Here is an 18,282-nt window from a genome sequence, read left to right as displayed (position 1 = left end):
AACATCATTACATTGAACTTGGTATTTTGATTATCAAGTCTACCTAACCCTCCTGTTATAAGTTGTTTTATAATTGCAGAAGATAACTTCAAATAAATCTTTTTGATCATAACATTTTATGTTTATCTGGGACTTGCATTTATTCGACAAATGTAATGTGTGTGATGTTTAACTGTTGTTCTTGATGAAGGTCGAAACGTTGTTCTCTGCTTTATTAGTAAAAGTGCTAATATCTATATGTTTAACTACTGATTTCATTACTTGTTTTCCAGTCTGTTGCACACGATTATAATTTCAGTACAGCTTAAACAGCCCTCAAAATAAAGGGACCAGGTATGTGGTGTTGATTTATAAGACAGGCAGCTTACATGTTCTGAATAAATACAACATAAACAAAAGTTATGCAAAAATATTTACATATGATTGCTCTTATACAGATTGTATGTTAGGGTAACATCTGTATTGTTAACAATTTTATTGTTCAAAGCATGGAAACCACAAAAATTTTTATTTACTATTACAAGGGATGCACAAAAAGTTCATGGCTCAAGCTATAAAGAAAAGACAGTGGTTCAACTATGACTTATTTTTCAAATTAGTCTCCTTCTCAGTCGATACACTTGTTCCAGTTGTGCTTTAAGCCTTTATGCCCTTCTAAAAGAAATCTTCCTCTTGGTCTTCAATCCATGATTGTACAGAATGTATGAAATCATTATAACTTTGAAATCTTTGACCTCTCAGAAAGATTTTAAGGTTAGAAAAGAGAAAAAAGTCACTTGGGACTAAATCTGGTGACTGAGTAATTCAAAGTCAACATCACAGATAGTGTTCAAAACAGTACATGATTTGTGGGCAGGGACACTGTCCTGATGCAAGAGCACACTTTATTGATGCAAAATGTTGATCAAGGATGCATACTAATCTCCTGTAACAGACTGAACCCTTTCCAAATAATCATCAAGTAAAATACCCTCAGCATTCCAAAAAATTGATGCCATGACCTTCCCAGCAAAGGATTGTGACTTGACCTTCTACGGGGTGGATGAACTTCGGTGTTTCCATTGTAAATTGCATTTTTGCCTATAGATCAAATTGGTGAACCAAAATTTCATCCGTGAAACCTTTGAATTAGACATTAGCTTTCAACAACTCAGACACATTTCTGCTCAGATGACAACATTTTTGGAACCTATCTGACATTAATCTTACTCATGCCAAAACTATCACTCAGAATGCTTGCTAGTGTTGTACCAATTCCAATGTTTTCTGCTAACTTTCTAATAGTAATTCTTGTATCATATATACCCAAATTATTAACATTATCTAAGATTTCAATATTAAGGGCTAACTTGATCTGGGATCATCTTTACATGATGTCTACCATGCTTAAGCTCCTCACACCACACTTTTTCACTGTTGAATATGTAGAAGCACCCTCTTGTAATGTTGCTTTCATGTCCAAATGGAGTTTTTGCATGAAGTTAAGATTTCCTCCATGGCATTTAACACACTTCCTATTTCTTTTCTTCAAAAACTTGCAACACCCAAAATAAGGTCATTAAATTATATATTACATGTTGCTCACTGATAAAACGTTTCAAACTTAATCCATGATGACATAAAAACCCACTTGCAGAGAAAATTATATATATGCATACATTTTTCTAAATAATAGTTTCATTTGTGGAAATAGAATGTAAACAAGTTAAAATGTTGAGGAAATACATTTAATTTCATTTGTTTTAGAATAACAAAATCTGATTTGTGTAAAATGACATTTTAATTAAATTTAAATATTTTCTGCACTTTTGATTAAAATGAAAACAACATATACAATGTCTATACTGCTTATATAAACAATTAAACTGCTTCCATATTTCATTTTAGTGGCTTTTATCTGTCATGAGTTAAAAAAGACATTACAATATAAATGCTGTAATACATTACCCACAAAAACACTATGGCTAATAACAATGATATAGTTTCAATAAATGTGATGTGAGCATTATAAAAGCATCATACACTCAACACTTTTAACATCACATGCCTTTACGCTTTGTAAATATCCACTCACAATGGTACATAAGTGAGAAAAGCATTAGCCATGAAGAGTATGGTAGAAGAGACACAAACTCTTGGAACAGAGAAATCTACTTCTGATATGTTTCCTGTTATTTTAAACTGGAATATGTATGCTTTGCAAGATGACACATTTCTGATGAGTTAGTTAGTAGGTTTGAAACATAAAAGAAAAACATGTCTCAAAATTTGCAGTCTTGTTGAGTGATGGATTTCTATTATCAACAAATTAAATTTACATGATGACACTAGAAAAAGTAATTAAAAGGTTATTACTATTGCAAATGGTGAAGAAGTAAACTATTAACTACGTACTGAGCCCACAAACCTAATGGTACTTTTATGGGATGGAAAATATACATAAAACATAATATTCAGATTCACTGAATAGAAATGTTGAAAACATTTTGCAGTTATACAGAAAGTAAAGAAATGAATCATGTAAATACAGAAGAAAGAGTCTGTATACATTGTGAGGGTAAAAACAGAGAGCAAGTTTATGGGCTCGTGGTCAAAAGGTTTGTTTTCAGAAATCGATGATAAAAATTTGTAGGTAGTCCATGGACTTTCTTCAGGTCTTTGAAACTTACCAGCAATCCTCGCAATTCTCGCCATGTGATGAGAACCTGCCAAGAAAAACATTATTACTTTGTTCTGAAGTTTGCTTATTGGAAAACAAAATTGTACACAACTAATTGTTGAAAAACAACTGCTTCTCCTTCCTCTAAGAAATACTTAAGATTTTACTACACTAAGAGTTAAACCTGAAGTTTACCAACTACAATTTTAAATTATGATCCTCTTCTCACCTGTGAAAAACTTCAAAGATTGTAAGATACCACATAAAACATGCAAATTCAAAAGCAAAGGGCAAAATATATACCGCAATTAACTACAGCAAATGTGTGTGTCTGTGTTGTCCACTTTAAAAAAAAATTAAATTCTGTACAAAACTAACATAAATGGACAAAAAAAAAATTCTTATTGGATTGGATGACATTTAGAGCAATCACTCATTGTCATGCTTTTCTTGAGCCTATTGGTACAATAGATAACTATTTAAACTGTTTTAAATGTGATATGGTAAATGAGGATGCAAAAAATACTGAGGTGGGGAAGACCTAATGGTCACAGTTTGTATTTTGTTGTTATTATAAAGAATGAATAAATAACAATATAAAAATATGTAATAGTTCCACTTACATCATGCTACTCAACAGAAGGTTTTTATACTGGCAGTATCATTGTTTAGCTTCTTCTTCTTGAATTTTTAAAACTTTATTCATATTTATTTATAAATACATACACAAAGACAGTATATCAACCTGGTATATGTTACTCTCTAAAAAATTATTTAAAATTATTTTGCTTCCTGGAACAAGAAAAATCTTAATAGAAAACAAAATTTTTCTTATTCTCTGCACTTTTTCATAGCTCATCAATCTTTCTTACCTGAGCTGTCTTTGGACCCACACATGGCAGACTCTGTAACTGTTTTAATGATCCTGTATTCAATAGATCCAAGACTTGAGAATTGTGTTTCTCCTGCAGATGTTTGTTTGAAGCTATTATAATATTAGTGGATTGTTCACTGTCCATATCAACTCTTTTGGGTTTAGAATTGAAAACTGAAAATTCACAAGTAACTCCATTATAGTGGAATTAGTAGTATTACATCTATTTTGTAGCTGAAAACACAGTTAAGATATAAAAATCACTACAATAAAAAAAATCAAATTTTTTTTTGAAAAACAAAGTCACTAATGCAGAGCAAGTTCTTAAAAGATATATTTTTTTATAACACAATTGATGAAATAAACAGAATTTTAAATATAAAATTATGATTTCTACACAGTTAAAAATGTTAAAATAATCATAATCACAAATGAATATGCACTAACATTTTTGGTAGTTACATTTGTCTTCTCCATCACCTGCCTGTATCAATTATTTTTATAACTACATAAAGAGAAATAATGAAAATTATTTTTCCTTACCAACTAAAGTGCTTTTGCGTCTCTGCTTTAGATTCTTCTTACGTTGAAAGTCTTCACAAAACCTGACAGTTGAAATAGAACGACGTGTAGATCGTCTTTTTCCTGGTTCAGGATTGTTTAATTCTGGTGATCCAGTAAACATAGAAAAAGGTAACATGGAATTCTCCTTTTCTCGATCCTTTAAAGTTTCTTTCTGCTGTACAGAATTTAGTTTTGGCAATCTTTTTGAGACAGGATTCTTAGGTTTAAGAAATGGGGAAGATGATTCTTCAATTAGAACATTACTCCTATCTACAAAAAGAAGACAATGTTATTAGTGCCTATATAAATTAACAACAAAAAAAGTTAAAGAAAAAAGAGCTACAGAAATTATATGTGGTGTGAATCATAATACAAACTTACAGACCCAAAATTCAAGGAATTTTACCATAATTTGCAAGGACCCAAATTTACAACATTTGCATACTAATATTAGGTTAATAGCTATATATATGTATAAATAAAGCTTAAATACTTAATTTCATTTTTTGTCTTTTAAAAATGTTGTGAATCATGTTGAGACAATAAATACATTTGAGGTATTTACACTGATTTAAAGATATACACATACACGTATATCCAGTGAAGATATCTAATGTCCTCGGAGAATCACTAACATCTGAAGTTAATTCACTAAAGTTGAACAGTTCATAATGTTAAAAATCTATAAACATTTCTGGTCAAATTCTGTGGTTTTTCAATTAATAGAGATTAATTGTAATTGCAGCTTCCAAGGCCTATAGCTCGCTGACTAATAATATTCTTTTACTGTCTCTCACTTAGCTGCTTTTATACAAATCATGCAAGTTTCTTGAAATTTCGACAATGTTCTAGCATATTATTGTAAAACAAATTTTGTTCGTTCTTACTCTCAAGAATCTTCTATGAATTTCAAGAACAGGCCAGACTTGTGCAATATACAGTCAAGAATACATGTCACATACAAAGAAGAAAACCTATACTAAAACAAGCAAAGGTATTTAAATAAATGTATGACAATAAACCTGTTACATTTCCCACAAAACTGAAATTTCAAGACTATGGAATTAACAAGTCCAGTTTCAGTTTTTCCAAAGGCCTGTAAGAACTCTCTATAAAACTCACCACTTAATTATTATGGCTTTTTATATTATCTGACTACTGGAAGGAAGTACACATCTATTATTGCTGAAATCTTCAAAATTTTGAATATGTAAAAGCTAACCAAAACTGCTTTTACTGGCTTTTAATGCAGTTGTAGGTCTTGCTTTTAGTAAGATTATTAAATTGTTAAAATATAATGTGCACTTTTAATACTGAGTAACAACACATGCAAGTTCTTTTTTTGTACCAATAAAAATTATTGTCACTTATTTTTGTTAAAAATTCTACAATTTCATTCACTTTCCTAAAGCATGTAAAACTCCACACCATGAGTAACACATTTTACATTCTGTGTTTATAGAATGATATAACATGCCGCCTTTAAAAAGGATGATTTTCAAAGCTAAAGTCAGACAGACAATATTCTGAGGATACAGAAAAGTAACTGGTTCTAATTTAACTGTTTATTCTGTACATGTTAAAAACAAACATTTACCTCAATTATTTTGTTTAATACACTAACTAACTATACTTAGCTGTAACTAAACAAAAGAGGCATTCACATTACAAGTTTTATGTGGGAATAGAAAATTAAATATTTTAACCTTATGGATATCTGATACATAAATAACTCAATAGTAATTTTTAACCATAAAGATTTGAGGCACAGTTACATAAATAAGTTTTCAATTCCATAAAGTTTTGAGGTAAAGCTAAATAATCAAGCAAGTTTTTGTCCATAATCAGGTCTGAGACTCAACACAATTCTTTACCCACTCAATAAAACTGAGGTAAAGCTAGGTATTTAAGTAAATACTTGTTCATACTTGGGTCTGAAGCACGAGATAACTCTAGCCACACACAGAATTGAAGTACAGTTAGATAATCAAGTAAGGCCTTAATTTTATGTAACTAGATAATCAACAACACATTATTCATATACAAGCTAGATCATACAATAGCAATCTCTACATGGATCTGAAACACCTTTACATAACAGAATAATACTCTTCTTTACTACACAAATATAACAAACAATTTTAACTTTAATCAGCTTAAACATTATAATGGCATTCACAGCTTAAGAAAAACAGATATGGTTAGGGAGTATGACATATAACAGGCTAATAAAAAACAAATATCATGATCTCCTTCATCCTAAACAGTACCAGTTCAAAACATCCTAAACAGTACCAGTTCAAAACATTACAACGTGAAATTATATTTAACACACACAATAATTATTTTAAGCCAAAATATGATCATAATGTAACTTGAAATTTTTAATTATGCTTCAAATTAAATTCAGGGAATGAAGATTTTAAACCATCATAAATAAGATAAACATTTAAGTGTGATTCATATCCTGTTTTTCACAAAACTGTATTGGCTTTTTGTTACAGTGGGAAGATGTATAAGTTTTGAATTAATAATACCACAAAAACATTCTGATTAAGAAGTTAGCACACAGGATCACATACAAAAGTTGTAATGGTTTTAAATGAAACTCAAAAATTCAAGTTTTCTAATAATTCACTCTTTTTCAGAAGAATAAAATTTTATATATAATAAGAGTAATGAAATATATAGGCACAGATGCTGATGTCACAAACTGTATGTTCAATATGAGTTAGTCTTAAGAACCAGCCAATCATAACCCAGAGCCATTGTTGTCAGGTTTAGTTTGTACCAAAGAAGTGTGTACAGTATATAAAAAACTTCAGTGTGATAAGTTCTACAAAATGTTAACAATTTTTAAAAAGGTAAAATTAAAAATAAAATAATGGCAAAAGGTGATGGGAAATAAAGAAAATGATAATGGGATGCAACATGTAGGAAATAATACTAATAAAGAGAAATTACAACATGAATAATACTAATAACGTAGAGTAAGTTTAATTATGAATTCACTTTTGAAAATCCTTTCAGAGACTTGCTAAGGTCAACAATATCAGGATTAAGATTCAAAACTTAAGACACCTAAGCTGTGTCAGGTCAATCGAGAAAATAGGGATTGAGGATAAACAGAAGGAACCAGTTGTACGATTACAGGTGGCACAATATCAGTGGTTGAGAGTAGTTACATGATATACACACATTCAAAACTGATAGGATACAAAGACTGGTGTGTTGATTACTAAAATGTTTTTGCAATGCTTAGAGAACAGACAACTTTTAGTTTGAGAAGAGGCAAGAATATTTTTGAGACTTTAAAATATTGCTAAATTGATGGGTAATTTTGATACTCCACGAAAATACCCTGTTAAACAAATATAACTATCTATCTATTTTCCCTCTCAAAAATAATTGCTAAAGTCAAAAATACCTTTCAATGGAGAAGGAAAAAATCGAGCTTCCTCAGCTTCTTTATGGATTCTGAGCACTTCTGTTTCTTTAGAAAGATTCAGTGGATTTAAAATCCTGTTCTCTAAGTCCTTAGGCACAGTTGTTCTCTCAGCAAGTTTCTTTATTAAACGTGCTTCTAGTTCCTCAAGTTTTTCACTCACACTCTCTTCTAAAACATTGTACAGTTTTCTAGCAAAGGGACTAAAAATATATGCAAAAAAGATTTTTAGTATAAGCTCACTATCTGTTTTTCTTCTAAGAATAATATAGTTATGTAGCCTATTTACAAGACCTGAAGCAATTTGTTTCCAAAAAGTCATTATGTCATTTCACTATGAATATTTTTCATTTGCTTGTGCTTAAACTTCAGTAACAAATTGTTGTCAGTATTATTTCAATTATTTCAGATAGTCAGCTCTCAAAATTACCAAACAATGCATTTTGGAGTAACCAAAATATTCAATGTAAATCTTCTATTTCTTCAAACACTAAGGAATTTGATGTATACTTTACTAACAACAGTTGCTATGGTGTGAAAGCTTTTTACAAGCTCTGAAGCATGATTATAATTATATTTGTCATAAGACATGAGTATTAAGCCTATTATATTTTAAATACTAATATCTTATGGCATGCATAATCTTACTTCTCCAGCTTGTAAAGGACAGTCACTAAATAATAACTGTTGTTCTAAAAAATATCTTATGTTAACAGTGTTCCAACTACTAATGTTTGTTGTAAACATGCTGGCCTGAAGAGCTCTGGATTAAGCAGTGTGCACTGTCAGCAGTGAATATGACAAATATAATATGTTAAGAATACTATTATCTCTCTTAACTCTTGAAAATCTTTAAGGGCCTTGAAAAAGTATATAGTGTTTTAAAATAAAATAGAGCAACTAATAATGCCTTATGATAAGTATAATTGTGTTTTGTCACCTTGTAAGAGATGTTCATAACGTAAGGAAGTATGATTCTACTTGACTGTAGGGATAAACAAGGTTTTCAAATAATTAATGTGATAAAAACCATCCTAATAAATTATTAAGCACAAAAAAGCAAACGACCATTCAAAATATTGGTTATAATATATTATGCATATATGTATATACTAACAATACCTTAAGAAGGTCTCTAAAATTTCCAGTATAATAATTAAAAACATTTCTACAACAGCAGCTTTTTTGTGTACTACCACCTACCTGATCATAACAGCAGGGCTAGCCCCTAGATGGCTTGGACTATCACTATAAGATTTCTTCATCATGCAAGTACTTAAATATCTTTTCAACCTAATTCAACCCAACAGATGGCACTAAACATCGATAGATAGATACGCGATAGTTTCTAAATGTAAAGTATATATTTTATACAGGTATAACATAAAAAGCAAACAAACAAGAGTGTTTAAAAATGATACATTTTGCAAAGAAGGGATCCTGCTTATTGAGTAATAAATACCAGAATGACATCTATAATCACAAATTTATAAAATTTGATCCCTAAATTTGGCAGCTTTATATACTTATTTGCAGGCCAATGTAAGGTTGTTATTGTGATCCATACAGCTAAATGAAGCAGTCTAAATTTGCAAAGCAAAGTATGGATTGAAAATTGTTTTAAAATCTATCAAACTAGTATCATTTTACTTGTTTGGGCACTTTTTATTGCAGCATTTATTTTGTTTTGAATACTTCTTATAGCAATTCCATGAATAACTAAAGATACAGACCTTCCATTAACATTTTTTCAATAATTATTTTATAAAGTGTTTCGGCCATTATTGGAAAGCTCCGAATTGAGCAAAATGCATTGTCAGCAATGAATGTGGCAAATATAGTGACTGTATACTATTATTGTACACTCTTCCAATTCTTGTAAATCCTAGATAAAGAACATAGTGTTTAAAAACATAACAGGTCTAATACTAATGTCTTATGACAAGTATATTATGTTTTACTAAGTTGTTCAATATTATTATTTGTCATTCACTTTTATTAATTTTATTTTACAGCAATATTGTCAATACCTTTATTTCTCACAAAATAAACACCATTTAAAAAAAACTGCCATTACTACATTATTTAATATAAATGTGTGTTAACATACTCCAAAGTGAATTATCCATAAAAATCAAATATTGCATGTCAGGTATTGAGTATAGAACTATAAAATAATTTAATATAAAAAATCTATAAGTATCAACTAAATTATATTTATTTTCCTTTTTCTACAGTTAAGAATTTTACCAAATAATGTTGAAAAGTAATTAAACTCTATTTCAATAAAGAATAAGAAAAGTTATGTATATTTGATACCTGAACTGGTCTGGATTCTGTGTGATGTTTAACTGAGGTGCAATGGAACTGCAGCTGAGAACTGGTGAACCTGGTGCTGTGTGCACCAAGCTCTTTTCTAAACAGGTACTATTATGTGCTTTTTCATGAATACCCTCCAGAGTCAGAGGAATGGTAGAGGGTGGTGAAGGAATCATGTGAAATGATGTTTTCTGTTCTTGGTAAGAAGACTTTGATTGGTAGGGTGTCTGAATGGTAGAGTTAAGACATGGTCGCTTCAAAGGGGTTGGAACACATACAGGAGTATTAACAGAGTTGTTAAAGCCTGGCCCTTGTCTCCAGAGGGCAGGGGTTGGAGGAATCATCTCTAGTTTTCTCTTTAATAAGTCATCTAGAGAAAGTAAAGAAGAATCTCTAATAACCAGTATCAAAATGTGATTTGTGGATCAATTTCATCACAAATTTTGTAAACACCTGAAAAGTTAATTTATACCTACTCAGTTAATACACGTAAAACTATAAGCAAAAAAAGGAATTTCAGTATAGCAGTGGTAAAACATTACTGATTATAGGTTTTTGTTTGGCTTCATATTTCAATACTTAAAATTCACACACAATTCTAGTTCAAAATAAAATAATAACTATGCTCCCAAGAATTATTATGATGTACTGCAAAAAAACTTAAATACTTATTTATTTTATTTTCACATATTGTTTCATTAGAAATTGAATGTTTCTTTAAATATTTCCATGTTCTTCTTGTACTAATAAGTCAAGAGCTGAATTATCATTGTGAAGCTACTTAAGTGACATGATTATATATATATTCATATTTGTTTTATTAAAAAAAACACCTTAAACACTTTATTCCACAAAACTTTTATCATTTGTAAAGATAACTTTCTAGTTTTATTACATCGTCTGAAAACTCCTTATGGAAGTCGTTTCATCTGATGTATATGTGCATGTTTTCTTACAGCAAAGCTGTATCTACAGTGTCCACCAAAAGAAATTGAGCCCCTGATTTCAGCATTGTAAATCCAATGATTTACAGCTGTCTCACTGAGGAAATTTTCTCTTTGATGCTAATTTGTAATCACAATATATGATAAAATATTGTCTATACAACATAGTGTTAAACACCAGTTTCTACAGTACCATCAACTCAATAATCTATACAATATCAGCCCTTATAAATGCATGTTCCTTTAATAATTAAAAAAGAATGCAATTACATTTAATCTAAATGAGCTAGATATCAGTGGTAGGCAATTTCTGAACCACTTTCTAAGGCTCTCAAATTTTATTAATTCAATCATGCTTGCTCCGTTTACTTGGAGCATCAAAAGCTCCAAGTTTATATTAAGCATTGTATCAAACTTACTACTGATGTGAACCATGTGTGAGACATCTGAGTGTCTAATGTTACTATACAGTAGGATGTGGCAGTGTAAGTCACTACCATGGTCTTTCACAGCATTAGTTAATACAAAGCAAATACAAATTTAAGCTATATTTGATATAAATGCAACAGTGAATTATATCATCATATTAAATCTCATTTTCTTTGAAGCTAGATTTTAAAGTACAATAAGAAAGGGAGGGAAGAGTTGCAGGTGTTAAGCAAACATAGTTTCCATTTTTTTACAAACCTAACGAAGTAAGTTATGTTTACATTTACATTTCTTGCTGCCAAATTGATTTTTCTACCACAATTTCATGTTGGATGTATTTTTTACTTTACTCACTATTGCTATAAGCTCTGTTAACTTGAAATACAAGTTTCCTTCTCAATTTTGTTTATTTTACATATAAACTTTATTTTAAGATTTAACTGAAATCATACAATGGAAACAGTTCATTTAATTTTGATAAGTGTTTTGATAATTAAAAGACTGGAAAGCCACATAAGAAAAAAAATTAAAGATTCATTTCCTAATCTAATGTTTCACACAGTGCACTATTAATTGCAAAAATAGTAACAGGTTGATGCATTAATGAAATGTTAATATATAATTTCTCCTATAATGACATGATACTTTCTCTGAGGATCTTGTCTTCTCTATTTTATCCACATCCCTTGAAACAGTAAAAAATTAAATGTAAATTACTCACTACAGAATTGTTATTCCTCAGACGAACCACAATTTTGTTTGGGTACAGAGATATCAACAGAAAATCAGGCCTTTCCTGCCACACCATCTTTTCAAGATATTTTAACAGTTCTCTCTCACCATTAATCATATATTACATATAACATAACATCATGTTCTTAACACATAATAGTCAATTTTATTCACAGTGCAAGCAACATTCCAGTGAGAAACCTGATGACTAGTTTGGATGAATTTCTAATGGCTCTTGTCACATAGTTAGAAAACCAGTAGGAGTGGTAGGGGAAATTGTATAATTTTTCTATGTTATTAGCTATATTTTTTGGTATGTATTCCAATTAAATTAAAATTATTTATTGCATTACTACCATTAATATACAAAAGTAGGTTTAAATGTCCTCGATAACTGATGGCAAGAAAAAAGATCAAGTACCTTATCTTTTGTTTTTCATAATTATTTTTATTTGTTATTATAAAAGTAACTAAAATGTAAAAATATGGATTTTTTAGTCAATTAAAATTCGATTAGGTAAAATAAATAATGATAATATGATAAAACATTTTCATGAAGTACCTATGTGAGCAGCACATGGGTAATGTAATTTGATAGCATAACTTGAGCTGCACATATTGAGTGATTTACAGCTTATAATGGTGCAGATAGTCATCAGACACAGTTCAGAAATAAATCAAAAGGAGAATAAAACAACAAAATGTAATTACAAATACATGTATACTATTACGAGCTTAAAGCTACTTAGCATAAACGAATATAGTTTAATATTACAATCTGAAGAAATTCCAGATAGAAAAAAAAGTAATTTAGTTTTTTCTTGTGGTTAACAGGTCTTTCAAATTGACCAATTTTGTTTTCAGTTAGGGTAGTGAAAATAATAGATAAAATATAGTTTTACTGGAAAAAGTAGTTAGAAATGTATTTAGGATGTTTTAGGGATTACACATAGGAAATTTGAGATTTTTAAGATGAGGAAAAGCATTTTTAATCTTAACAAGAAAATAACTTTTCACACAGACTGTTCAAAACAAATACTCAACATATTAACCCTTTCATGACAAGTCAAGGTTCAAAGGCCATGTCATCATGATTGTTGACATGCATTCAAAATTTCATTGAACTACTATTTTATGAATTTATGTCAATACGTTTGGAATCAAATTGTAGGTTATAATTCAAACTTTAATGTTCTATGTGAGTTAAATTCTCAATTTAAAAGTGAATATTAAAAAAAACAAATATAAATATAAATTTTTAGTGAGTATGTTGAATACAGCACTGTTTAAAATTAGATGTTTGTGATGACAAAATATTAAGTCTATAGTTTGGTACAAATTAGGAACTCAAATTACCAATATCAATATAATTTTATTTAAATATGGCTTATATACTGAATCAAACATGGTGGCCTCATTCAACTCTTTCCCATTTTTGAAACTGTTCCTTATATACTCTTACTACAGTACATTACATGTGAATATCCAATCAACAGCTTAGAATATCCCTGGAGTGGTTTTCTCAGCCATTTTTGTCTTTGAAAAAGCTACTGCATTCTATTAATCTAATTTTTCAAGGAAGAAGGTTGTATCTTTTGTCTGATTGAAGTTTCATATTTTTTAAAGTCTAAATAAATCTTAGTTACTAAGCTTAATAAATTATAGTAAAATTCTATGGTATCAGTGTAGTTATTTATGAGTTTTTTGTTATTTAACTGTATATATATATATATTTATATATATAAAACCTAAAAACAGTTTTGTTTGATATTATCAATGTGCAAAATATTAAAAAGCTTACCAGCTTATGTCCAGCAAGAACTGAGTACAGAGGTCATAGCAACAAGAGATAATTGTTTGTTTTACTTCTTGATTTATTGTTCTATATTTTAGGAAAAATAAATTTAATAATGTATTTCTAAATCATTATATAGGTCACTTGTTAGGCCACATATAGAATATAATGTTCAGTCTTGGGTTCCTTACATTTAGATTGGGTGTTAGTTGTTTGGTATTTAATGGTACAAAGCAAAGAGGCTATGTACATCAAACAGTTGGTAAAAAAGAAACCAACTTTTATAAAAAAAACAACAACAAAAAATTGTTTTATTTCCTTTTGGAAGTATCCCTGAAAAACGTTAAAAGGGTAAACAAAAATATAGCAACAAATATATAATAATTAAAAGTAAACAAGGTAAAAATGATGTATGCTAAAATATGGGATTTCTGTTTTGTTATTTGGTGGTAGTGTTGAAATCCCAGGAAAATGTAAAACCTAAATGGAATTAAAAAGGCCAATGGTCAATAAAAAACTAAAAACAGTCATGATGGACAGTGTTACCAGCACCAATAACAACAACCAAAGTCAAAAGTAAATTGTGAGTGTAAACACGGTGCTGCTTCTCATGATTGTAACGATGGCACAACAGTAAAATGTGGCTTATTGTGATGTGTCACAAAGGCCACACAATAGTCCATAAGTAATAGATAAAATGAAATGATAGGTTAAAAGGCTGTGAACAATGTGAAGCCTGTCATAAGGATAACTTCCTCCTTACAATTTCTGAGAAAACTAGACAGCCAAAAAGCAATAGTAGGTGTTACCAGAAACGCTCGTTGAAATGTTCTTTACCTAGCTGACTGCCAATTGGCACAACGCCAAATGTTGGACACAGGGCTGTCGTCCATACGTGGAACAATCCCAGCTGTAGTAGTGTTGGTAAGCACATGGGTGAACGTTCATATCTCAGAGGAGGTAAACTAAGAAGACAGAACCTTCTCTGATAGTTTCCCTCACTCTTACTTTGGGAAGAGCACTGAATTCTTGGAAAAGATTCAGAGGAGAGTTACTAAATTGGGGCATGGGTTGTCATATGAGGAGAGACCTTGAAATTGTTTTCTCTTGAAAAAAGCAAAGTCAGATAGAATCTGATTAAAATGTTTAAGATTGTAAAAGAAATTCATAATGTTGATGCACCAAAATTTTTCATACTTAACAATGAGAATTACAGAGCCAGGGAACACCAATACAGATATAGGCAAGGTGGATGCCATCTTCATATGAGACAATCTTATTTTTCAATTAGGGTGGTTGGCCTGTGGTAAGGGTTGCCTTCAGATGTCATGGAGGCAGTAAATTTAAGCAAGTTTAAAAAAAAGTTTGATAGATATATGAATGATATGGGCTAGCTTTAAAATTGTTTTGTTGCTGTTTTCTTTATTTATTTATGTTTTAGTTTGGCTTAGAGGATGGGACAGCTGAGATGGACCAACACATCCCTTGTTGTCCCCTAAATGTTGTGTTAAATAAAATTAAGTTCCAACTGTAATATTTATTGTTTTATCTATTATTAGATGGCAATTCAGGTTTCATCCTGTACTTATGTTTTTTAAAGGAGCACAAATTTCTATAAGAAAGCTAACTACAAGGAGTAATCATAACATTCTTTGCACTAGAATTATACTTTTCTTAAAATTACTCCTAGTTATTAATTTCTAATAATAAAAAGAGCATGTTTGCAAGTCTCTGTGTGTGTGTGACTGCCATAGCTTCAAGGGCAAAAAACGTAGAAACCCAAAATTTTGTGCACCCATGCTAAGTGGACTCTGAGTTTGTGCACATGGGTATTGTTACTTATATCTATGCACATAAATGCATTATTTTAATCAAGCAAGCTAGCAAAAAACACATAGAAAAGAAGTGGTTCCTTATATTATAAATAAAAATCACAAACAGACATTTGCACCATTACTGTGTACATGTATCTTTTTAATGAGTTCAGCTAGGGAAAAAAACCACACACACAAAATAAATGGTTTCTTATATAACTTCTAATATATATAAAATCCAGAGCATTTTTGGTAACAATGCATTCCAACAATTTCTTCAGAATATTGATAGCATATAATAACCTGAAAGAAACAGAGCACTTTCACTGGAAATACTTATAAAAGCACATATTTTGTTCAAAAGTATATCATCTTAATGAAACTGGTTGACACCTTTTTTTATTTGATTTTTGAATTATATTATAAAAAAAAAAACAGAAGAAAGAAGAACAAGAAATTCAAAGTCTTTGCTATGATATTTACAGACATTGAAAAATGATGAACAATCATGCCATCCCTAAATAGGCTATTCTACCATTGCCTAATAAAAAATAAAATGTAGCTCAATTTTTTATAATCAAAAGTGTTTAAATTTATCACTGAATATTTTTGTTATTCTTGATTGTAAATACCAAAAAACAATTTGGCTCAGTTTATTATTTTTGTTGACTATTTGTTGATAGCATATCATCTGTGAAAATGAGGATGCATTTTGCTTTTATTAAAGTGTAACATTACTATTCTATTATTCACACCAATAGACATTATTCTTGATAAAAGTTGAATTTTTGTATTAAAAATATATAACATACCATGGTAACTTATTTGTAATGCAAGTGTTAATGTAACTTTGTGTACATTCTTGTGATTTGGTTTAAAAAAAAAAGGACTGAAACCAAATTTCTGTACAAGGAGAAAAATAATTAGGCTCACCTTTAATTAAAGACTTGTTAATAAAAGGTTTGTTCTTAATCTGTCGTGCACGATCAGCATATCGCAATGTGTCTATAGTTTCCACCAGATTAGAATCAGCAGGACTGACACAAGCAATCATTACAGTAAAGCTGTTTCCACTGAGAGAATCTGTGAAATTGAAACAACTTTTTCAATCCCATAACAACTTGTTAACAGGATATCACTAAATAAATATTCTAAAACATTTCAGTTTCAACTGACCTGTAAAAGATAAACTCCTCAAGAATAATATTCTCCTTTAATTTTCACTGAGTATTTCTTCTAATTTACACACTTGAAAGATTTTGACATCTTTTTCAATAAGAATGTTATACTTGCAAAGCACTTCATTCATTGTTCAGAGCCTGTTTCATAAACATTAAGGTTTGTAGGTTTTCATATACAGTCCTTTACTATATGAATACGACTATATTATGAAACAAAACATTTTTTTAAGGTTTTATATATACACTTGAATAAGCAAAAAAATCATAAATTACTCTGACAATACCATGGAATTTCACTATAATTTATCAAGCTTAATAAATAAGTTGTGTTTGAATCTAAAAACTATGAAATATCAAGAAGACTAAAAACACAACCTATCTCCTTGAAATCTTAGTTTAAAAGAACAAGGTAGCCTTCTAAGCTGTTGTCTGGTTATTCATGTCATATATTGCAGTAAGTGTATATAAGGGACCATTTACAAAAATGGAAAGAGGTGAATAAATGAGGCCACTGTGTTTGATTCAGTACATAAACCATATCTCAGCAAAATAAAATAGATGCAAGGTTCTTATTTTATATTCTAGCTTGTCAGTACTGATAAATTTGAGTTCCATCTTGTTGTTATAGGGTTAACTGGTAACTTATTTGTAAAGTTTTCTTTTCTTCACCATAACATGCAATATCAGGGAAGAGACAGAATCCATGAATAATGTAAATGTGTAGTCCATTCTTTAATTTGCAGTTGAGTAGTTTCAACCAGATTCATGGTTCATGAAGTACTACATGAGAAAATGAAGCATACAAATACTTTATATTGGGATGGAATTCAAACAGTTTATAAGCTTTAATGTACATGCATGGTCTTTTACCCACCACTAACACCATTCATAGATTCTTCCCTGAAAATCATGTTTTTGTGAAGAAAAAATGGATAAAATCATTAAAGTTGGTAGTATACAAAATTAACTTTAAGAACAAATATTTAATTGTGAAAACAATAGAATATATATATATGTATAATGTAATTTATAATAACTGAAATATGACTGCATTTTATCAAATACTAGCCCACTAAAACACAGGCAAAACAGGTCACTTTGTAAAAGCTAAAGATCAGTTTCATATTATTGGATATGGTAACATGAGTACATGTGTGCTTCATTGTAACTTCTGTGTTGTTAGCCAGGCATGACTGAAAGGTCAATATAATTAGCATAAGTCTATTAACATATAATGCTAAGAAATTCAAGATATTTAATCCAAACATTTTTGTTTTTGTTTCATAATCTTTAGTGATTCTAGAAAGAAAAGACATAACTTATATTAATTTCTTAATTTTGTATGGTAGTTACAAGATCGATCAAATCGACTGAACCTATAGAAAGATTCGTTAGTGAAAATATAAAATAGTTTTTTCTTAAGAAATGTTTGTTAAAAGTCATTCATTATAAGGATTTTGTATGTGAAATATGAAAATTTTCTAATACATAAAAGTATTTTTAATCTTAAAATAAAAATTACCTCA

General features: G+C 29.7%; 1 protein-coding gene across 7 annotated transcripts in view; it reads right to left on the bottom strand.

Moving 5' to 3' along the window:
• Positions 1 to 412: 412 nt before the first annotated feature.
• LOC143239435 (uncharacterized) overlaps positions 413 to 18,282 on the bottom strand; it is a 65,462-nt gene continuing 47,592 nt past the window's right edge. For 5 of the 7 annotated variants that reach the window (XM_076480485.1, XM_076480492.1, XM_076480487.1 and 2 more), the window contains 7 exons: positions 16,509 to 16,658; positions 9,862 to 10,231; positions 7,525 to 7,745; positions 4,077 to 4,367; positions 3,532 to 3,707; positions 2,670 to 2,705; positions 413 to 1,534 (listed from right to left, as the gene is read on the bottom strand). In XM_076480485.1, the coding sequence (XP_076336600.1) occupies positions 1,367 to 1,534; positions 2,670 to 2,705; positions 3,532 to 3,707; positions 4,077 to 4,367; positions 7,525 to 7,745; positions 9,862 to 10,231; positions 16,509 to 16,658 (1,412 nt within the window). In that variant the 3' untranslated portion in view covers positions 413 to 1,366. Of the gene's footprint in view, positions 1,535 to 1,761; positions 2,706 to 3,531; positions 3,708 to 4,076; positions 4,368 to 7,524; positions 7,746 to 9,861; positions 10,232 to 16,508; positions 16,659 to 18,282 lie in introns of those variants that run through there. The other 2 variants (XM_076480491.1, XM_076480489.1) reach the window with 2 other exon arrangements.

Source organism: Tachypleus tridentatus, chromosome 13 (genome assembly GCF_004210375.1).
Source record: "Tachypleus tridentatus isolate NWPU-2018 chromosome 13, ASM421037v1, whole genome shotgun sequence".
Classification (NCBI taxonomy): Eukaryota; Metazoa; Arthropoda; class Merostomata; order Xiphosura; family Limulidae; genus Tachypleus; species Tachypleus tridentatus.
This window is presented reverse-complemented; position numbering and strand designations above follow the sequence as displayed.